The sequence below is a fragment of the Carassius gibelio genome, chromosome B9 (genome assembly GCF_023724105.1).
Source record: "Carassius gibelio isolate Cgi1373 ecotype wild population from Czech Republic chromosome B9, carGib1.2-hapl.c, whole genome shotgun sequence".
NCBI classification, from domain to species: domain Eukaryota; kingdom Metazoa; phylum Chordata; class Actinopteri; order Cypriniformes; family Cyprinidae; genus Carassius; species Carassius gibelio.
In genome coordinates, this window is record NC_068404.1 from 23,186,456 (window position 1) to 23,209,948 (window position 23,493).

General features: G+C 35.6%; 4 protein-coding genes across 4 annotated transcripts; 1 reads left to right on the forward strand and 3 right to left on the reverse strand.

Moving 5' to 3' along the window:
* Positions 1-694: 694 nt before the first annotated feature.
* On the reverse strand, positions 695-12,509 carry ankar (ankyrin and armadillo repeat containing). The gene is made up of 23 exons (XM_052564946.1): positions 11,618-12,509; positions 10,687-11,124; positions 10,425-10,588; positions 9,453-9,568; positions 9,038-9,218; positions 8,731-8,953; positions 8,616-8,654; positions 8,349-8,550; positions 7,487-7,695; positions 7,182-7,286; positions 5,959-6,206; positions 5,699-5,867; positions 5,275-5,516; positions 4,163-4,316; positions 2,761-2,922; positions 2,564-2,670; positions 2,371-2,493; positions 2,091-2,249; positions 1,806-1,923; positions 1,498-1,607; positions 1,178-1,374; positions 1,040-1,086; positions 695-937 (listed from the first exon to the last, which is right to left on the reverse strand). The coding sequence occupies exons 1-23, from the start codon at positions 12,180-12,182 to the stop codon at positions 762-764; spliced, it is 4,254 nt and encodes a 1,417-aa protein (XP_052420906.1). The 5' UTR covers positions 12,183-12,509; the 3' UTR covers positions 695-761.
* A 563-nt stretch (positions 12,510-13,072) lies between these two features.
* On the forward strand, positions 13,073-14,710 carry LOC127965465 (uncharacterized). The gene is made up of 8 exons (XM_052566275.1): positions 13,073-13,429; positions 13,550-13,639; positions 13,709-13,788; positions 13,873-13,988; positions 14,072-14,169; positions 14,273-14,341; positions 14,411-14,469; positions 14,545-14,710. Exons 1-8 carry the CDS (start codon positions 13,238-13,240, stop codon positions 14,663-14,665), a joined length of 825 nt encoding a protein of 274 aa, XP_052422235.1. The 5' UTR covers positions 13,073-13,237; the 3' UTR covers positions 14,666-14,710.
* LOC127965464 (asparagine synthetase domain-containing protein 1-like) lies at positions 14,633-16,853 on the reverse strand. The gene is made up of 3 exons (XM_052566274.1): positions 15,453-16,853; positions 15,170-15,351; positions 14,633-15,078 (listed from the first exon to the last, which is right to left on the reverse strand). The coding sequence occupies exons 1-3, from the start codon at positions 16,851-16,853 to the stop codon at positions 14,832-14,834; spliced, it is 1,830 nt and encodes a 609-aa protein (XP_052422234.1). The 3' UTR covers positions 14,633-14,831.
* On the reverse strand, positions 16,759-18,530 carry LOC127965466 (ASNSD1 upstream open reading frame protein-like). The gene is made up of 4 exons (XM_052566276.1): positions 18,360-18,530; positions 18,168-18,221; positions 17,012-17,087; positions 16,759-16,906 (listed from the first exon to the last, which is right to left on the reverse strand). The coding sequence occupies exons 1-4, from the start codon at positions 18,435-18,437 to the stop codon at positions 16,866-16,868; spliced, it is 249 nt and encodes an 82-aa protein (XP_052422236.1). The 5' UTR covers positions 18,438-18,530; the 3' UTR covers positions 16,759-16,865.
* Between the last annotated feature and the right edge of the window lie 4,963 nt (positions 18,531-23,493).

The following is a 23,493-nucleotide window of genomic DNA, read 5'->3' on the forward strand; positions in this document are numbered from 1 at the left end:
CTGACATTTGGTCGAAATTTCACTCCAGACTTTCTATCCCAACCAAAAATCTACTCTTCCACTTGTTTATCATTGTAGATTGTTTCTGGAGGAGAAGCAAGTAATGAATACATCTGACAGAATCAGGATGTCAACTATGAACCCAAGTAATTTAAAATGACATTTGCTTTGTCAGTAAATAATTTTGACTTATTTATATTTTCAATACATGTTTCTGGTCTTATTGTGCACAATGTATGGGTTAATGTCATTTTTTCATTTAAAAAAAAAGTTTATCTTTGTAATCTTTCATTAAATAAATTATATCTTTTAAGTCTTTCAACATTTATATTTTGAAATCATGTATTTATTTATTTTTAGTTGCATTTTTCAGATTTAATTAAGTATTAGCTTTCCATCAACTCAAAACCCCCACTTTAGGAAACTCTGATGTAATGTGATATTTAATGCACTTCTTGTTGTTGATAACAAAGACTGGAATATGTTGTTTCTCTTTACATTTTTTACAGTGAGATAAAATAAATAATAATAAAATAATCCTATTTAAATCATAGGTCAAAAATCATCAAATATAGTCTGACCAGAAATGTGTAATCTAATAGATTACATTTCAAATTTCCGTCATATTTTTTGTGATGTAACAGATAGCTTGTAAGTAATGTATGTAATAAGAAATGTAAATGTTTATGTTTTGCAAATGCTTTATTTCAAAGTTTATGTTGTTATTTCTTTTCAATTGCAGTGCCGGAGATCATGACCTTTCATGTATTCTCATTCAACCTCTGTTTTGGGGCACTGTTGCAGGGTGTCTGTCCCGTTCTGACTCTAGGGTTGGCGGTTCTGGCCCTCTGTCTTATATAGTGTGGCAAAGGAGCTGGTGTTTCTCTGTCAGCGTTTGCTGACCGACTACACCTATCGTTCACTCTCTTTGCCAGTCCTGGTAAGAAATGATATAGCAAAAACAGCTGTATGTGAGAGATATTCCTCCTTGCTTTAGCCAGCATCACTATAACACTCTGTCAAAAGTCAATTGAAATACCTTTATGATCACGATGAGGCACAGGTGGGCCGCCATTTATCTCCAAACTGCAATGTAGAAAACAGAAAGAAAACAAATGATGCTTGTGAATTATCCAAGGCCTCATATTCAACTACGTCCTGACAAAATTTAAAGCACCTGAGAGACGGAAACCCTATTCTTCTCTGTCTTTCGAACTCTGCTGTAAAGAATTGCGATATTCTGGCATCTTTCGCTAAATTCTCCATTAGGAGGTCATATATGTGAGGGGATTTTCTACATTTGACCAGAAGCTGTCGATGAGCATATCGATTGGAGGTCAGGTAACCCAGAGCACTTGCACAAGCCGTTCGAACCTAAAATGTAGGAAGGAATAATAGTTTCAACAATCATCATAGATACTGTACAGTATATACTGTTTTGAGCACTCATTTGTGTTGACTGGGAAACAATGAATTAGCTTATTAGACACGATCAACCTCTTCATCCTCCGAGTCCAGATGAGCAGAAAGATGCTCTACAGCACCCATGGTCACGATCGCATTAGTAATACCCGCTCTTGTGTGAACCAGGCTAGCAAGTAGTTGTGCTGGAGTAAGGCAAGAAATGTTACAGTGAGATTATTTTCTCTTTTTTTATATATAGATATTACCATTCAAAGGTTTGGGGTCTGTAAGATTTGGTAATGGTTTTGAAAGAAGTCTTTCTTGCTCACAGAGTGATGCATTTATTTGACAAATACATTGAAACAGTAATATTGTGAGATATCATTTCGATTTAAACTTACCTGTAATGACCACAGTGGTGGATTGGTCAGACTGCAGTAATTCAACAAGAACGGTGATTCCCCTTGCAGTCAGAGTGACTTCATCTGATCCACTAATTACTCTGGCTAACACAACTATCTGTCAAACAAATGAGGAGTCAGTGAAATTAAACGTTTTTCCAGCCCTTTACAGCTGTTCATTAAAATATCATAACAGCTGTTCATTTTCCGCAATGGCAAATGGTTAAATGTCTGAGATCCTTTTTGATTGCGGTCTCAGAAAAATGCTCTGAATCTTCTGACTACCTGAAATGCAGCTTTTGCTCTTTCTGTCTCATTGTCAGAACTCAAAAATGTCTCGTATGTGTTCATTAGAATTCTTCCTGTTTGTCGAATGGCCTTCTGTTGGGCTTTGTTGTTGTAAGCAAACAGGGACAATGCATGTCCAGCATCCAGACAAATGGTCTGAAAGAGAAGACTTGCTAAAAAATTCATTTAAACAAACACATTTAGAATATCAGTGGCATCAAATGAGCACCGTGAAATATTGCAAACCAAGATAGAAGTGGAAAAAATGTTTAATTACTTTGTTTTCAGCCCCCATGAGCTCTAGAATGATATCGTAAGAGAAGTCCTCTTGTTCCCAGAATTCCCTCTGGAGTTTTTGGTTCCCCAGCAGCATGCAGGCGAGAGTCTTAGTCACTTGCACCTAATGTGATTTAGAAATACTAAGTAGTTTCTTATTTTAATCTCATTTCATTTTTGAAATGACTGCTTACCTTCACCTCCAGAGATTCATGGGTTTTTAAAAGCTCTAATAATGTTGGAATGGCCTTTTCTCTGTAAATAATCTTTTGACTCTTTTTATTAGTAATGAGCGCCACTCCTGGAACAACCAAATAACAAGTTTATCATTTGCACTGTAACACAAAGCCATCTAAATCAAAGAAATGGAAGAAAAAGTGTGAGATACTACCAATGCACAAACAACCCAGAGCTTTGATGACACTGAGCAGGGTCTTCAGTGTTGCTCGAGACCCTCGAAGCAAACGCACCAAAGGCGGCACCCCATACTCCCTGCAAAAGCCATCCTGATGGGTTCGACTATCTCGGCTAAGCGCTATGGCCGCTCGGCACCCTGTTAAATGACAAGATACGTGCATGTAACTTTCTCTGGCGGGTTGAATAATTTGTTGCAAATTTGTAACAATATGAATAAAAGCTTGTTTGTTCCAGGGCATAAATAAATGGTGATTCTAATTTTGTTTCTCACAATTTGGAGAAAAGTATAAACTCAAAAACTGAGGTGTTAACTCACAATTGTGTTTAAAACTTGAATTGTGAAATAAAAAGTTTTATTTATTTATTTTAAAGGGATTGCGAGATGTAAACTTGTAAAACTGAGAAAAAAAAAAAACAGAATTACTAGAAAATGAATACAAAATTGTGAGATATAAACACATAATTTGAAGGAAAATAAAGTTAGAATCGTGACACGTAAACTTTTATTTTTATTCCGTGACTACACAGAAAAACATAGAATTGCAATACATAAAAATTTGAATTCTAAGAAAAATAAGTCACAATTCTGAGATGCGAGATTTACGACTCTGAAGAAAAAAGTCAGAAATGTGCGATGTAAACTTGCAATTAAATTGTATAAGTTGCAACTGCAAAATATTAACTCGCAATTCTAAGAAAAAAGTCAGAATTGTGAGATATAAACTCACAATGGCAAGAAAAAAAGTTGCAATTAACTATTTATTTAGATTTATATTTTTTACTACTATTTTGTTATTCCATGGCAGAGACAGGCTTCCATAGTTATGAAGGTGCGGACAGTTCTGTTAGAAAAAATGCTGTTAGGGAACATCTGTCTGACAAAATGTTTTAACAGACGAACTATGGGAGACACGATCCAGACACCTGAATGAAGAGGAAGTACTCTTGGAATATAGCATCGTTTTGAAATCACAGCCTGCATTCGGCTCATAGTTTAACACTAATAGCAATACAAGAGACACAGCAACTCTTGTAAGCAATGTTTACGGAGAAACCCACAGGGGGAATGACATTCCACTGTGCATGCCTTCCTGTCTTATGAGTCTAACAGATCCGTGCTGTCTCAAGACAGGAAGTGCTGGCCACTTACCCGCTGGACCGGACCTGTCCAGGTAGTCAATCTGCTTAGTTTATCCAGTGTCTGTCAACACGTAGTCAATGGGAAGCTGTTTTTATTGCATTTGGTGCTTCTTCTGTCTGGATGACAGCTTTGCAGCGAGTGTTACTTACATTCATGGGTGACTGATTGGTTGGATGGAAATGGGTGATCTCTTTTGGGACGGTGTATAATGAGATCAATTTGTATCTGGCCTTACCCACGTATTGCATTTTGTCTGAAGAGGACAGAAGGAGGTCAAGGATGACCGGGTAACCCATCTGCTGTGCCATGAGCTTCTGTTGCTTTAGAGTTTGTCCTGCCAGGGTCCATAGAGCTGTTGCACCCTGTTCCCGCACATCCAGCTGGAACACCTGAACACAGAGCAAAGTTCAGAAAGAGTTAACTGTGCCAAGGGTTGATTTGAATCTGCTGATGCGACCTTGACCAAGTTGACCTGCCAGAAATGATGCTACACTTGATGGGATATGAAAGCGAGACCAAATAAAAGAGCCAAATTACTGAAGAATGAATACAATTTACTAAATTAGTAAACTTAAAAAATTATATTTGGACGAAAGGGTCTTTTTGTTATAAAATGGATCAAAGTTTTTTATTTATTTATAATATTATTCCAAATAAATTACTTAAATCCTAAATTATAAGCATTTTAATTACTAAATTATTGACAAATATTTGAGTTTATGCAATTTTCTGATGTATACTACTAACTAATAAGAGCAATTCTATAAATATTTTAATTCAACTAAACTTTAGTGTAATATCTGTATGACAATCTAATAGAATTGGCTTGTAATTTAACTTTTAATTTTTTTGTTTTAATTTTAATGCTAGTAATATAGCATCATTTTGTAAATTATTGTTTAAAAACATACTAAAAATTATTTGATGTATGGTCAGTAGTAGCTGCATCCATATCCACCAGACCCATATTCATTTTACTGTTACACAATAATGCTACATTTATGTATAAAGTGCTCTGCTTATATCCAAAGTATTGCAACACATAAAATCATAAAACAATATAAAACAAAAATTAAAAATCCAATTAATGTTCCTCCTCCTAAGCAACTAAACCATTAAAGCCATTCCTCATAAATTCATACTGTGACATAATAGTTTATGCACTAATGGATGTAAATGATATTTTTGATGGCAGTTCTCCAGAACACCATTCCAAAAACCCAACAGTATACAGTGTGACAAAAAATAAACTTTATTCTATCCATGCATCACTAACACTGTATGTGAAAAAATGGCTTAATTACCCAGAGGCAATATACTTAAATACTAAAACTGCTGTTACATTACCTTTAAAAGTTGTAAAAGATCCTTGGCAGCCGACTGCCTGAGGAAGCACTGCTGGATGACAGGATTTTGACTGGCTATAGATTCAAGCGCTGTGGCTGCCTTGACCTTAACAGGAATCTTCCTCTCTCGCAGGGCTTGCACCAGGGCACTGACCGCCCCTGCCTCACATATGAGCTCCTGGTTCTCCTGGTGACCCCGAGCCAGCTCTGCAAGAGCCAAGCAGGCCTCTTCCTGTAGTCCTTCTGTCAGACAAAAACACAGCTATTTAATCTAAATGCAACTGAGTACAACTCAAGAACTTATTTTCTAGAGCAGCATATAGTTTTGTTTTTAAAAAATTAATAGAACTGATCCACGATCTGTTCCACAAAACAGAGACTTGTTGTCTGTCACTACTGCATATTTTCCAGGAAGTAAACAGTACCAGAGTCCACAGACAGGAATTCTACAAGATGTGGAACTCCTCCAGCACGTGCAACAGCGGTTTGGTTGCACAGGCTTTTGACGCACAGTGTACGGGTGCATCTGACAGCATTTAGTAGCACATCTTGGAAGTCAGAGGTCATAAGCTTGACTACCGAGGCCACCCCACCCTAGACAAAAAAAAATTGGGGGCATTTGTATAAAGCAGATGTTCTCAGATTTTTAAATGTGTATAAACAGTGTAAAAATTTCTTGACTCACCAACTGAGCAATGAGGTTTTGGTGCTGTTCACTGTGTCCTGCCAGATCGGCCAGTATAACAGCACAGCGAGAGTGCAGCTCCGGCTGGTGGCCGCTGAGGAGCTTAATCAGCACTGGTACGGCACCATGGTGCACCAGATCTTCACAGACTTTCCTATTCTCTGACATATGACACAGCACAGCTGCAGCCATACACTGCTCCACCAGTCTATCTGCACAAAGGAGGCCCACCAGCACTGGAACACCTCCTGCAGTGCACTGATTATTATTATTAGGCAGAAACATAATGCAATCTGCTAACAGTATCTTCTAGCATGGTTCTCAAATGATTTTACCTCAGAACCCTTTTTTTTTATTATTAAGTGGTGATCTAACACAATACAGTTTCTTTAGGTTTTATGAAGGAACATTTTTAAAACCATGAAAATAAATATTAAGGAATAAATCGAAGGCAATACAATATATCAATATGTTCTCTAAATGTAAATGTCTATGGAGCACAAAATGAATTGTATTAGCAACACTCTAAATGTTAAAAATACAACTTCCGATCAATTTCCAATGTGTTTTTTTTTAATACATTTTAGAAAAAAAAGCTGGAATATTTCTGTTCTCAGCTACTAAGATATGGTAATAACTTGTATTATACATTCTGATCACAAAAAAGTGATATTTTTCTTCAGTATTTTTCTTGTTTTCCAGTGCAAATGTTTAAAGATTCATAAATTAAAATACACTTACTTGAAAAGCAAAATGACTTAAGGTAAAAAGTTATGTTTTCTATTAAATTAATCAAAAATAATTGTTTATTATTAAAACTAGAATACATATCCAGAAATCTACTTCATTCAAAGGGAAAGACTTTATGTTCTGATTTAAGAGTTTTTTAAGGCCTTGATTTGTGTAAGGGTGAATTAAGACTTTTTAAAACCTTTTTAAGACCTGCAAAAACCTTACAAATATTGTTTACAGTACAAAAGTATAGAAAATGCTCAAAATATTGTAGTAGGTTGCTGAATATGAGATATATTCCATTAAAATTGTATTCAAAATTATTTACATTGTAATTTTCTCACTATCAGAACAGTCATGTGACCAATTTTGGGCCAGGACCTACCAATTGAGAACCATTGTTCTAAAGTTTAGCTTTTTAAATAGCAGAACTTATGTAAAATGAGATGAATGAAATTAGCCTGTTTATCAAGACTTCATATATCTATGACCTGCTTTCATTATATCCTCACAGGAGGACTCAGTGTTTACACAAAGAGCCTCAAGGCACCTGAGGGCCATCTCCAGCCGTCTGTCGTCCTGGCTCTGGATCATTTCTGCAGAAAAAAGATGGACATCATTAAAGCACAAATTATAAAATGTAGAATACTGTAATAAAAAAATGTGTTTTAAATTAAATGTAAAATTCTAAATGAGAAGCTTAATGATTTCTGATAATATAAACATTTCTACATACAATAAAAGTTTTTGACTGCTTACAATTTGTAATACACATTTTAAATCTACAATATCATACCGACAAGAATCTTCCACACAGGAAGCCCATCCAAGTTCAGCTGAATGAGATGTCTAAGGACATCTGTGTGAAAGTAAAGTGCCGCCAGGTGGACAGTGTTATTGCCCTTGCTGTCTTCCTCTCTCCAGTTTGCCCCAGTGGACAACAGGACGTCCAGAGCTTCCACTGAACCTGAGGTCGCTGACAATAACAGCGGTGAACTGCCATACCTGAAAAACAGAAACAAAAAAACATCATCTTGCATCTTTGAAAAACATGTGTTACTTATTTTAATGATGAAACCCTATTGAATAAATGCATTCAGTTCGATGTTTGTGATCAGAAAGATTTATTCTTTTAAAATAAATGAATACTTTCATTCAGCAAGGATGCATTAAATTTATCATGTGGCCGTAAAGACTTTTATAACGCTTCAAAAGATTTCTATTTCAAATAAATGCGGTTCTTTTGAACTTTCTATACATCAAAAAATGCAGTAAGGAATGTATCACTGTTCACAACATTGATAATAGTAATAAGAAATGTTTCTAGACTAGCAAATCAGTATATTAGAATGATTTTTGAAGGATTATGTGACACTGAAGACTGAACTAATGGCTGCTGAAAATTCAGCTTTGCCACGAAGGGAATTATTTACACTTTAAAATATAGGCTACTAAAATAGAAAAACATTTATTTTGAATTGTAATAATATTTCACAAAATTACTGTTTGTACTGAATTGTTGATCAAATAAATGCAGCCTTGTTGAGACTTCTTTTAACCCCATTAAAAAATCATCAACTTTTAAATTTGTATACAATAAAATATATACAAAAATGTCTATCTTTACAGTAAATGTATTGCTAAAATATGTCACGTACTCAGCAGTGGTCTTCATCTCCAATAAAGCAGGGTCTTTCCTACATAGTGCTTTAATACATGCCACTTGGCCGTAAAAAGCTGCAAAATGAATAGCCATCCAACCCCTCTTGTCCACAAGTTTGTAGTCCGCCCGCAGTGCTAGAAGACAGTTTAGGGATTCAAGGGAGCCACATTGTGCAGCGAGGTGCATTGGAGTGAGCCCTAAAAGAGGAATAAATGTTAAAACCCCACTTTTTTTTGGATATGACAGCTTTAATAACCCTTACCTGCTCCCTCGAGGAATGGTCCTCCAACAACTGATTTTCCTGACAATATAGAAAATATAACATAAGAACATATAGAAATGTCTGTAAGCTTTTAATGCATTTGTGTTGCATTGACCTGAGTTAGTGAATCTCTCGCTGCGTGTCTGGTTGAGGTTGACTCCTGCTGCAGCGAGCTGGAGGATGATGTGTGATTGGTTGTTGGCTGCAGCGTGGTGAAGCAGAGAGAGACCCTGCTCATCAAGAACGTGCAGATGGGACGTGGGGTTCCTGCGACTCAGTGACTGAAACGCTGCACACATTCCTCTCTCTGCTGCTGCCTTCAGCCCAAACGCTACAGTCTGAGTTAGAAGCACATTTTCATGTTTAAGTACAGAGTATGTACATTGAGGGAGTCAAAGAATGAACTGATTGTCAGTTATTACCTTGCACTTTATGGCTTTTGTGTAACCAAATGCTTTCTTGAACTGCTCGTGTAGCTCAATGTCTGTCAAGGGCAGTCTCTTCCCTTTGAGGATTTTGATGGAAGTGTTTAAAGCCCCCCACCACTGATTCATGTTGTGTTGAGGATAAAGCGACTCTAACTCAATGCAGATGACATTGTAGCTGCAAAACACAAGTTTATGTTAGATCCCAGAAAACGCAACATTTATAATAATAATAATAATAATAATACATTTTATTTGTAATGCACTTTACATTTGGACAATCTCAAAGTGCTACAGAGGATCTAAAAATCAAAGTAATTCAATATAAAAAGAAAACAGAACATTTCAGGTGTACAGCATTTATTTCATTGAGTATATAATTGCATGCATATATAATAAAAACAGTGCTGACCTTTTCCCTTCAATCTCACTGAGTGGAATTGGAAACTGTGTTTTATAAGTGGAGTCCCGACGAAGTAACTCATAAAGGTAAATGGGGGCTTGGGTCTGAAGCGTACTGAAAGCTACCTACACAAAAACAATTGAATATCTATTAAACCTCATTAAGCATACTGTATCATACTGCTGGAAAACCTGTTCTACTACACAAGAATTTCAACTTACTTTTTGTTCATATACACAACTGCATCAAATTGCATTTTTTTTTTTCATATTTAAGTATGAGCTCCATATTCTCCTACTATCTCCAATACTATATGAGCCATAAAAGCTATAAGTATTAAATAGGATACTCAACAAAAGATGTAGTTTTTTTTTTCATTTTCTAAAGGTTGAAGATCCTTTCATAAAAAAAAAAATTATAATAAAATTATTTTGACTATTATTTTAGGTTTTACAGGGTTAATACCATAAATAATCTATTTAATAACCTAAAGTTCATAGCAACACCCAATACTTTTCAAATGAAATGGTCATTATTCCTTACATACAATATTTTCCTTACCATATTTGTTTACTTGTTTACTTTGCTTTGAATTTTATTATTAAAAAGGAATTTGTATGGTATACCCCTAGTTTTGCATATTTGGATTACTTTTATGTCATTTTTCATCTGTTGCTCATGTATTTAATTTACTATCGGAATGATAATAATAATAATAATAACAATTGTGTTTTTATGTTATTATTATGTTTTATTATTACATTTTTTTCTTTTTTTGTTATTTATTATTAATATTACATTTATTACATTTATTATTACATTTACATATTAATATTACATTATATTACATTTATGGTTGCATACTTTACTAACAACTAATTAAGTAAATTATAGAAGAAAATACACTTTGCATTTTCTGAGTGTATTAAAGTATTAAAACTGAAAGTTGGTTTTAAAAAATGCTTAAGACTCAAATCTCACCATCATTCCCTCAGTGATGTCATCAAGAGGAGGAGTCCCCACATCAAATTCAATCCCTCCGTGAAGGTGAAAATACTGATTCTGCTTCTGTGGAAAGTGCTTGCAGGCAAAGTCTGGTCCGAGGAGATGTGGAGGAACCTCTCGCTCTGTTTTCAGCTTGTCATCTTTAAGCACAAAAACAAAGAAAAGCAAAATTAATTCACCAATGTCAATCCACCCACACATTAATCAGACACAGCAGTGATCAAAACACAATGCAAACCTGACAAAGGTGGGAGCATCTGAGAAAAATTAGGAATCAACATCTTCTTCCTCAAGGATATCAGCAGGGGCACCAGGAACGTGATGAGTTTCAGATAGACGAGGTCCCTGGAGACTTCTGCATTCCTCTCGAGGTGCTTTCTCACTAGAATAACTTGATCTGATAGCCTTTTCTGTAGCCTCTGGTAGGTGGCCAGATCAATGTTGTCGTCAGTGAGTCGGACCACGTCAGATAGGCTATGAGACGCCTCAAACACAAACAGATTTTGGTGCTGGCGGACAGAGGTCAGACAGGCACTCAGCTTGATCAGAAGGTTTTCTGAATATTGTGAGAAGAGATTCTCCTCCTCTGCGCTGTTGGGTTCATAAGTTGGGTCTACCTCCAAATTCTCCTTATAAATGTCCCGATAACATGGATTCTCTGAGATGTCTGTTAAACCTGGTGATGCAAATCAGTGTATACTTTCCATTTTCATTATATACATATATATATATATATATATATATATATATAAGGCATACAGCATATATTTTGAAAATATTTATATATTTAAATTCATAGAAATTATATCATATATAAATATATTTCATATATATATATAAACGTAATATATTTTTCTTAAATATAGGTATATATATATATATATATATATATATATATATATATATAGGTAATATATATATATATATATATATATATATATATATATATATATATATATATATAATTATTATTATTATTTATTTATTTTATTTTTAGAAATTTTTGGTAAAATTCTATTTTTTGGTAAGATTTTTTTAAATGGTATATTTGCTATTTCAAGTAACCTAATCTTTTTAATGTTAGGTTACTATAAATAAACTTTACAAATGCCATTATTATTCTCACATCATTCTTTGTCTGTTCTAGATTGAAGGACTTCGTCTCTCACCTGCACTGAGGAACTCTGTAAGCACATCTTTCTTCGTTTGAGGAACACCATCTGAATCCACGGCCATGATGGACCTCCACAACTCAGAGAAGCGTACTCGTTTCTCTCTAGGAATGTAACTCCCATGCCAGAGAGCCTTCATGGTATAGTCTATGTTAATTAGTATCTGACCGACTCTTGTATCGTGATATGCTGGTGGTAGCTGGCACGTGGAGCTCTGGTCATAGTTGGGTACCAGACTGACGACGGGAAGCTGGTTAAAACCGTAGATTCCCACAGTCAGCTCCCTCACTATCTGGTGGACCATTCTGTAATCCAGGGGCCAACTGGAGTCAAAGGGAGCCAGAAGAATGATGTTGGGCTCTAATATGTTCCTCATTTGTCTGATGATGCCAGCAGGTACCTCCAGTGGCAGGCTGTGTTCCTCAGCACTGAACAGCCAGTTACAGGAGGTCCGGCTGAGCAGCTCTTGAAGATCTCTGCGCTCATACTTCTGAAGGAAAGACTGAGCGGTTAAAGCAGCACGAACAGCCTTCTCGCTGCTCTGATCGGATGGGATCGCCATCAAAACTTCATCTGTTTTCTGATGATATTGACGATATGAGTGCGGTAAAATGAAGAATATACCATTAAAATTTCCCTCAAAAGAGTTGAGTTGTCTGAATAAATTTGAGAGTTTGAAGAGCGTTGCTCTTAGCAACCAGTGACGCACAGTGACGGTTCTGCGATTCTTCTGATTAACCGATAGATGGCGCTGTTGCACGCTTTCGCGGTCAGGTCAGTTGTTGTTGTTTAATTATTGTTAGTTTATTTAACGGTCCAGATCACAGGAATACACTGTACATGCGTCAAAGGCTATTTTTTTAAAATCTGCAATCAATGGACTAAATGTTAAATTACCCTAAAAACAAATAAAAAGTATAAGTAAAATTACAACAAATTCTTACACTTATGGTAATCAAAAAAGCAAAAGCACAATAATAAATCATAATAAGAGAAAATTAAGAAACAACAAAACAAAATACGCATTTGCATTTAACGCATTTTCACAGTTCATAATTATTCTTATATATAATTACTGTATTTATAAAAAATAATTATTAAAATAAATATAGCATATATTTATTATGTATAATTGAATTTCCACAAAAATATACATGAATAAAAAACAAAAAGCAAATTTACATACGTTATGTTACACATTACTAGGAATGAAAAGCACCAATAAATTCAATACATAAAATAAAAAGTAATTTAAAAAAAAACTCAACAAATTATATAGCATCCTTTAACAAAATAAATTAAACCGATTCGCGTAATTTATTTCGACTTCCTATCAGTTATGTTTAAACAACGAATACAAAACAGCGCATACATAACTAGAGCGCTCCTTGATAAACGCCCCCTATCTGCAGCGTCTCGTTACGTAATTAATATTCATGAGCTGAATAGGTTTTGCGGATGTGTGCTTTGTACTGCGCGTGCGTGGGTCAGACTGAACAGCTACCTTTGCCCAGAAAGCGATCTCGGCTTAAGCCTCCGAAAGTGTACAACTTTACAGTTTTAGCAACTTATTTCAAACCACATGCTGTTGTATCTTTCTTTTTATTTTAGCTGACAATGAAAGCTGTTATTTTAGCTGCAGGTTATGGAACAAGACTTCAAAGGGATATCGAGAACGACACAACTGGGAATTTCAAACATCTAGGTGGCATTGCAAAGCCGCTGCTTCCTGTTGGTCCATGTGCACTTATCTCACACTGGGTCCAGGCACTGACCAAAACACGATGTGTGGACACAGTCTATGTGGTTGTGAGTGCAGATATTATTTTTATTTTTAATATATGACCATATTGAGCTTTTACAGTCAGTAGTGTTTGACTTGCATGATTATTATGCACATAATAATAAATTGTACAATCTGTTGAACAGACCAATGATCTTTACCATGAAGCATTCCAGCAGTGGGCTCAAGGATTCCCCAATGTTCAAATCATAAATGATGGTACAAGAAGAAACGAGGTGAGCATTATGGAATGGAAGGGTTTGTGGATGTGAAATATAATATTTCACTTTTTATTGTCTCTGCAGGACAGACATGGTGCTGTTGCCTGTCTTCAGTTGACAGTCAAGTTGTGTGCTGTGGATGACCACTTACTAGTTATCGGAGGGTATAACCAGCATCTGATTAAATAAGGAAAATGTTAGAAATTGCTTTAAAATTAGAAAGAGCTTCTCTTTTTTTCATTTTGCAGTGATACTTTATTCAAAGAGGATTTCAGCCTGAGGAAATTCACAGAGAGGTTCTTTGAAGTGCAAAATAAAGACAAAGAGAGCAACTTGGTGCTATCATACCAATGCAAGGATGAGGGTAAGCAGAACTATATTTCCTGACTTTGCTAAACACATGGTCACTAAATTTTAAAGCACTTATTATTTCATTTCCATTTTCAGAAACATCTAAATACGGGATTCTGGAGTTGGATGAGGACCTTAAAGTACAGTGTATGAAGGAAAAACCTCTCTTGAGTGAAACAAGTTCACGTAATGCAGTATGTTTTCTTTTGTATTGTATGACACAAGATGATATTTCAGTACTGTTTGTCCTTATTATTAAGAGTCAATATTTTTAATGTGTTTGTCCTCGCTTTGCAGTGTCCTTGCTTTTACTTGTTTTCACAAACCTCGCTTCCACTTTTGGACATTTTTCTCAATGAGAAGAAGGTACGGTTTATCTATATATATTTAGCTGTTATCGATCATGTACTTTTTTTAATATAATCCTTCTTGCAGAATACACCCATTGAAGAGCGGGATGCACCAGGGACCTTTCTTTCATGGCTCATATTAAGGTTAATTTTGGGCATATAATAAAGCACTGTTTTTTTGTTTTTTTTCAATGCCATTAATACCTCTGTTTATTTTAGGAGGCCTGTGTACGTCCACAGGATATCTGGTCGATTTGATGTGGGAAATCTTCCATCATACATAGAATGTGACAAATACTTCAGGAACCAACTTCAAAATCCTTCTCTTTATTTAATGTAGTACATACATGTAATGACATTCAGAATAAAACAGGCCATCAATTTTTTTTTTCTTTTGTGAATTATTGCCAATTATACACATTCCTATTGCCCAAAGCCAATAATTTAAGGAGTATATTCATATTTAAAAGAACAGAACCGAAATAGACAACTATCAGAATATTAAATTATGTAGAGACAAGCCTTTTGCACTTATCCGAGGCCTTCTCATGGTTGTTCTCTAACTTGGCGATTCTGGAACCGAACTGCATGGCTCTCTTAGGCAAGAGAGCAGAGAGTCCCAATCCCAACTCAACAGCTGCTAACCTCAGCAATAGCTTTTCTCCAACTCCTCTAGGTAGAGACAAATCAGCCTTCTCCGACACAGGTAGTCTGTTAAGGAAACTGACTACATCTTCATCCAAGTATGGGAATCTGAGATAAAAGAAATACATGTATTATGTACAATACTATATGTTTGGTTTTAACCTTAAATATTTTTTAAGCTGTAAAGTGTAATTCTTGCCTGGCCTCTTTTCCATGGTCCCCAATGATTCGGTCATCCCTTCCAAGATTTCTTGAGGATATTCGTCCCAGTTCCATAGCCAGCTCTTTGATGAGTCCTTCTAGTCCCGAGTTATTAAAACGCACTCTGTGTCTGGAGTATCCCGCCAGCTGTTCATCTGCCCCAATGCCAGTCAAAACCACCTGCAAGAAGAGGAAACATTTATACAGTGTGGATTTACATTAACATCAAGTTTTCATTCAGACATAATTCAAGTGCAAACGGAAGAAAAAAAGGAAGTTACCTTTGCTTCTGAAGTATAAAGTTCTTCAACACCCTCATTTATGACTCCAATTCCTCTGGCGGCAAACCAGACGGCACATCCAAGGCTGTCATCTAAAACAGTGTCCAAAGGGTGCACTAAATGGCAGATGCGTTTCTGACGCATTTCTTTAAGCTCGTCTTGATTTACATTAATTTCGATAAAGTTCCACTGGCGCTTCGGACTGAGGTTTTTTAGTTCTTGCAGACCAGCTCTACCAGTTATTCTGTCTGGCACATCAAAGCAGTTAAAGCTCTGCTGATCCAAATGCGTATCATCTGCACCACAGTCTTTCTTCTTATTTTTCCCTTTCTTCAAAGACTTGGGAGGCACTTTTCCTTCTTGGATTTTGAAAGCAACATTGAGAAGGTCGATGGGTCTATCTGCAGGGATGTGCCTATCAGCAAGGGAAGCTAATATCATTGAATCGATTCCCCCAGAGAAAAGAATGGCAATATCAGCTTTCGTATGATTCAAGGGGGTCGCCAATTCGTCTTGAGCAGGTAGGTACTGTACTCTCTTACGGACAGCCTCACTCAGAACGTCAATGAGCTCGCTAACCATTGCTTTCTTTTTAGAGTTTGTTAGGAACTCTTTCAGATTTTCAACAGAGGTTTGAGAGACATTCTGTACTTGTTCAGTTGTAAGTGATAAAATGGATGTGTTCATTGGACAAATAGGGGAGGTCAGGTAAAGTCCAGAACTATTTATGTTTACAGAGACAGAGCTGGGTAGACCTTCGCATTTCAATTCCGGGCTTTCATTTGACTCTTCGTCACGGTGGAAAACCCATGGATAAAGTTCGAATATAAATGTCCCTAGAGGTGAAGAGTCTGTTAGGTCAAACCTGTACACTCCACTAGGTGGTACTTCCTGCCATTGGGACTGAATATTATCTACTGGCATGGAAGCAACTGATGAAAGTGTGAAAGATGTTCTTTCAGGATCAAATTTCCAAAGCAGACTTCTTCTTCCAAAAAAGTCTCTCCCAAACCAGATACAGTGCTCTTCTTTTTGGTAATATATAAAGGCCCAGGGTCCTTTGAGCTGTGATAGTAAAGCTACTATATCTGAGGTGCACTGAGCCATTGACAGGTGATGGAGAACAACTTTGGTATCATTTTCTCTCAGATCTACTCTCAGACCATCAAATACCTCTCCATTCCAGAGAAGCATGTTTCCATTGTCATCTTGAAGAGGCTGGGGTGTCAGGGAACCTCTCATGTGAAGCACATGTGCAGAGAACAGGAGACTGCAGGTTGAGATTGTTTCTGTACAATCAAAGCTAGAGCTAGGCCCTCTGTGTTTGAGATTTTCATGGACATGCTTATCCACTGGATCATGTGGTGTGGTCCAACTGACCACACAGCAGATCCCACACATGATCTCAAGGCACTATATATCTTGAAGTTCTTTTCTCATGTTATCCAGATCCTCTATAAGAGACAAGACGATGGCTGTATTAGAAAGCACTCTAATGCTACAACTATTATTTATGATTTATATTTTTTATATTTATATTCATCATTTATAAATCTTACTTTTACAAGCGCTTAGGGTCTCTTCTTTGTCTGCCAGGAAGAATATATTGCTGTTGGGCTGCTGGGTGTACACACTCTGTAAGAATAAGCTTATGAGTACCAAAACATGATATACTAGCAAATCTACAAATGCCTTGTCCCAATACCAATGTGTGGTCTCGGCCATATGAGAGCATGTGCGCGTGACAGGAAGTAAGTGTGCAAGACTATCCCAGGTCTTAAAAACATTTGTAAATGCTTTTTGTCACCTAATTATAATGTGGTTACTGTGGCTCAAGTGGTAGAGCATTGCGTTAGCAGTGCAAGGTTGTGGGTTCAATTCCCAGGGAACACATGTTAGGTAAAAAATGTTAGTCTGAAGGCACTGTAAGACGTTTTGGATAAAAGCGTCTTCTAAATGCATGAATTTATTATTATTTTTTTATTAGAAACACCAAAAATTGGGTTGTGTTGTTTTATAGGGACTACTGAACAGACATTTATAAATTGAAATAAAAACAAAGCTATGGAAGCATTTGCATTTTTATAACACCTAAAGTGTGTACCATCAGGTAATGAAAAGTTTGATACACTTGTGGTCTTCATCCTCATTTGAACACTTGGACCAAATACAGGAAATACGTCAAACACTTACAATTCGTCAAAAATTTAACTAATTTCTTTCGTCTTTATATAAAATATGACATGTGAAGACCTTGAGATACACTTTGATATCTTGTACATGTTCTTCTTACATGCAATATTCTTAAGAAAAACATGACACTGTATAGCTGCCTGATAGCAAACAGCAATAGCTTCTATAATTTTCTGTTCCTATGAATGTGTTACATTTTATTTTGTTACAACTTTCATTACATTTATTTAATTGGGAAACTGTCTCCAAGTATTATGGAGCATATTACAAGCATATTCCCTTTCTTTCAAAATGAAGAAACTTTAAAATAATTGGAAATACTGATTTCTAAGATTATTGATTATATTATTATTACAGGTTACTGTTTTTTTTATTTTATATAGTATATGGTGTTCTGTAGGAGCTGTGCAAACTGTAGTTTATTTTTTCTCATCTATAATTGAGTGATCGCATCTGCTACTCCAAATGTATATTGAACCATATGACAGACTCATTATTAATATAATAAGACGACATACATACCCTGTTTTTCTTCAAATTGCTCAACTCGTCAACAACAATCTTTTGCTCTGTTATCTGTAGAATGAATCGTACGTGTTTACAGTCATTAACTGGAAACATAAATGTGCTAAACGTACTGTAATAGTGACCGCTTATCATAAAGTTATGATTATTACATTGTACAGTCTATACAAAATATTTTTTAAAGGAAACCTTCTTGTTCAGCTCTTCCTTTGGTGCGCGCTCTTCTTGAGCTCCAGGTTCAGTTCTCTGGCTGTTTTTAGAGGACATTTTATATCGAAACACGTCCGATGATTTAAGGAAACATTTCCATATGCAAGACAAGTCGCTCGTTCGTCGAACACGAATGACGCACGCGGGAAAGCATACCGTCTATGGAGCAGACAGCGACGCTTGAAAATTACGTCACGTAAGTGTTTACAAAATCGTTAACCCCAACAATAATGATGTATGGTTAGGAGATATAAGAGACTCCAGGCACTCCTCACTGTACTCCTCCTCTAGCAACACCAGAACATTTTGGATGCTTTTTGAATCCGAAATGATTGAGACCAGAGTATGGATTCCCAGAAGTCTCTATTTTGTAAATATGGGCCCTGGAAAAGGTTAAATTAATTTATTTAGCTTTAGCTACAGTGGGTAATTCTAGTGGTGACAACAACCATGCAGGCTGTGTCATACTCTGTGAGATAAAGGGTCACTCTTTTCATAGCTTTTGCTGGCTCTGCAACACTTGCATGATATTTCTCCTGCTCTTTTTCTAGCAAAAATTAACTCATCACTAAATGAAAACTTAAAGTGAATACCTGAGTATTTCAGGAGCCTTATCACAAGTGCATTGTTTTTGAATGCTGGTGCTACTTCTGTTATATTTTCACACTTAAAACAATAATTTGGTATTCCCCTTGTACCATTATCCTCTTTTATGCTAAGAAATAAGTCATCTGGCAGTTCTCTCCCGAGTGCTTCCACTACTGAGATTAAGTCTGAGTATGATTCAGTGGGCTATATAACACTTTTAATTGTCAGGGAATTACTTGTCTTTAAAAGTTTGGTTCAATATGCTGATCGAAAATAACCTTAAACCTATATATATATATATACACATATAATATTTTTTTAAGTAACTTTCAGGAGGGTGTACTCATTTTCGCAACACAAAATTGTATCACTTTGATAAGAAAATCTTATATCTCCAAAGAACCCTAACATGTCATCTAAGTAAAGAATAATTGCTGAATTTGTTGAGTTTTAGAGGGGGTGTACTCATTTATACTGTGCACTGTATATGAAGCTGATGTTACCCGATACCAGCCTTTCTGTATCAAACATCTTATCCAAAACATATCCAAATATTTTTACTGCACTGTAACAGAGAGGTTTGCTAAAACATGTCAAAGCACATTGTTGCATTTTAACCTTCAAAGGAAAAAATATATATAGTCAAAGCTGACATTTTACTATCTTATTGTATTTTTTTATTAATAAATCCATAAAATACAAGTATATAGCTTTTTGACTTTTTCTCCCACAACACTAAATATTCAACAACTACAATCCTAAATCCAGAGTCCTGATCCATGAGGTCATCACTTGTGATGACAAAAGGTTTTGTAACATATCCCTGAAATGTATACAGTATATACATGTTTTGACAATATAGGTCAATATTTAGCATTATATATCCAAACAGATGTTTTAGAATATTTCATGGACCCACCAAAACAGCTGATGTCTAGATTATCTGATACTATCCTGTCTGATTTCCTACAATACTTCAGGGGGTATTATGATATCATAACACTTGGTGTACATGACGTACTTAGTTAGCCAAATATTTTGTTGCCCTGTAACTGGAGTTTTGTTTGCATTTTAACCTTGAGTGGTAATAAGTTTAGTCAAAGCTTACCGGCTTTTACTGTCTTAGTCTAAAAATGTGTTGAATCCATTGGATTCAAGTAGTATTTAGGGTACAATGGAGCCTTCTGCTTATTTCTCCAGCCTCAACCAACATCCACAATCTTAAATGTGCAATCCTTATCCATGAGGTTTCTTCTTGTGAAAACAAAAGGTTTTATAACACTTTGCACATACCTGAAATGAAACCGGTTGCAGATACTTTTATTATAATTAATATTTGCAGGTCATACTGACCCTAACGCCTTTAATACAATTAATCAAATATCACACAATAATAAATAGTAAATTATAGCCATCCCAAATGGGATACATAAACACACACAAACAAAACAAAAATGAGGTAAAACTGTATTTAACTAATTTTTCTAATTGGAAAAATCTTCTTACAATTTGCATTTTCTAATTGTACTGTTATTAACACAACATAAATATACTGTATACAGTAATTATAGCCTATACTGTTTGGATTTATTTTATTTTTTTTATGTTTGTAAGAAGATCTTAACTAATGGGCTTATGATTTTGTGTTTTAGGCTCAGTTCAAACACAAATTATGTGCTTTTTTCATGTGTAACTGTTGAAAGTGCAATGTTTAGTAGATTTTTTCTTCGTATCGGGTGAACTTTCACCCTTGGTGTGTGGTTAAGCTGGGTTTTTTTTAATGTGCTATAAAAATTTCCAGGGTCAAGACACCAAAAGAGGAACATTTGGTGACCATAAAAAACATGATTATTATTTTAAAACCAAATCAACCTTCTTTTATGGGACCAGAAAACAACAACAACATAAATGTCTAATGTCTGATAAAAAACTATCTGATGTATTGTACAGGCAAACTATATATTAAAATTTGATTCATTGCAAGTACACACTAGATGTGCACTTAATTATTCAGATATTAAAAGCAGGCAACTAGAAGTCATTTTTAATCGGTTGTCTCTTTAGCTAAATATAGAAGGAATCCATTGGTTTTGTTAATCATTCCTATTTTTAATACCAGTTAGATCCCACTGTCCTGTTTCGTAAACTACTAACCTCATTCATGACACTGAAAACCTGCATTTACTGAATTACAGTGTTTGTGTTTGTGGTCCTGTTGATTGTGCATTAGTCCCTGTGCTTCACAGTTCTGTTGAAATGTGTGGTCACTCATGAAAGGCTTAAGTGTTAAATCACATGGACAGTGTTTACTTATGTGTTTCCACCTCTAATATCACAAACACACTATTTGTATGGGTTCAGTCGTGGTCATATGCTCCTGTATAGATTCTAGTCACCTGTGTAAAGTCTGGGTCCTTATCAGACGAAAAACTTCAATATTCAATATTCAATATTCAGGGTTACTAAAATATGTTGGAAAAATTCCTCTGCTGATTTGACAGGTAAAAGAAAACCAAGATTAATTGAAATAGCTGAATTTACATTTTCCAGACACTTTTATCCAAAGCAACTTACAGTGCATTCACACTATAAATGTTTTATCTGTATCTGTATTTCCTGGGAATTGAATCCAAAATCTTTTGCACTGCTAGTGCAATGCTCTACCACTGAGCCACAGGAATGTTTTTATAGATGTAGACCACAAATATGTGTTTTCCACCTTTACAACCATTAAAAGGTCCTGAATATTTTTGCTGTGTCATATTATTTCATTTTATTGATGTGTGATTAAATGCAGATGTAAATGATATGAGCAAGCAAGGTGTAACGCTCATTTTCATGCTATGAAACCAACAGAGTGACAGAAAACAATACCAAGTCTTTGACCTGAATCATCTTGTTCCATGTCTCAAATTTCTGTGGATAGGATGGTACTGTGTGCAGCATGACTCAGCTATGAGCCTTCTGTGAATAGGAGGGTTCCTAAACGTCAGACTTTTTAATGAAGCACAAAACCAGTTTTAAATGTTGCTTTGTCATGCCATGCAAATACTGCAGCAAACAAATATGAAAACCACTAACAAAGAGGCATAACGACATGATCCTCTGTGTTTGTTATGTGATTATTAAATGTGGCATATCATTGCATTATGTTATTACTTAAAAATAACCAAATGGAGCAAAGCATTACTTTACTTTTTATGCATTATCTTGTCACAAAAAATGGATACAAACTGATATAAAAACAAGTTATGGGCTTCTGCATAGGCATTGTTAAATGAAGATCATCCACTAAGACTATCAGTTATAAAAGACTGAGATGCACTCTTTTGAGACTCTCATGGTTATGCAATAATCGGTTTGGAGAAGTAAGTGTGAGTGTAATAAAGCAACTTTCCCTCAAACCAAAAGCAGAAGCCAAAATCGTGATTCTGGACATACATAACTTTTAGAAAAACTGTAGATTTGGGGTTTTTCTGCTATTTCACATTATGTTTGTTTCTGTGCTCAAATGCTGTGTGTTAATACTGACACTAAACACTGACCTGAATATAATAAATCTGAATACTATTACGAAGAGCCATTCCCTGCCAAGATGTTGGAAAATAGCTGTCATTGATCCAAAGTGCAACAGTACAGTGAGAAAGAAAACTTCCAGAGCTGATTGTGAATGTTAAAAGTGCTATCTATCTATCTATCTATCTATCTATCTATCTATCTATCTATCTATCTATCTATCTATCTATCTGGCATGTTTTGTAAAATTTCAGAATATTTGAATGATATTTGAATGATTTCTGAAGGATCATGTGACTAGAGTAATGATGCTAAAAATTCAGCTTTAAATCACAGGAATAAATTACATTTCAAAATATTTTCAAATAGAAAATAGTTAAATAGTTTAAATTTTTCACAATATTACTGATTTTGCATCAAATAAATTCAGGCTTGGTGAGCTGAAGATAATTCTTTAAAGGGGTCATATGATGCGATTTCAAGTTTTCCTTTCTCTTTGGAGTGTTACAAGCTCTTGGTGCATAAAGATCTGTAAAGTTGCGAAGACTAAAGTCTTAAATCCAAAGAGATATTCTTTATCAAAGTTAAGACTTGTCCACACCCCCCTAAAACACCTCATTCAAACACGCCCCCACGTCTATGTCACTATGTGGGAAGATTTGCATAACTCCATCCAGATGTTGACACAAAGAAAGAAGGCGTACCTTTTAATCTCGTTGTAACGTTCGCAAGCTTGCCGCTGCTCATTAAAGCTGGTCTTCGCTCACTCAAGGCCGCGGTGTGTGACACTGTTTCTTTGAGAAAGTGAACCTACTTTGTTTGGCCTTCCAAAAGAGGACACGACAGGAAATCATGTTTAAATCACGTTCATAATGGGTATTTTTGTTTATGTCTCGTCGCTCCAGCCGGACAGGGCATCACAATATCTTAAGGGGTGTAACATTTCTGTCACACACTTGAGGTATTCGGTCAATCTCAACGCACTGGAGAGCTTGCCAATCACGGCACA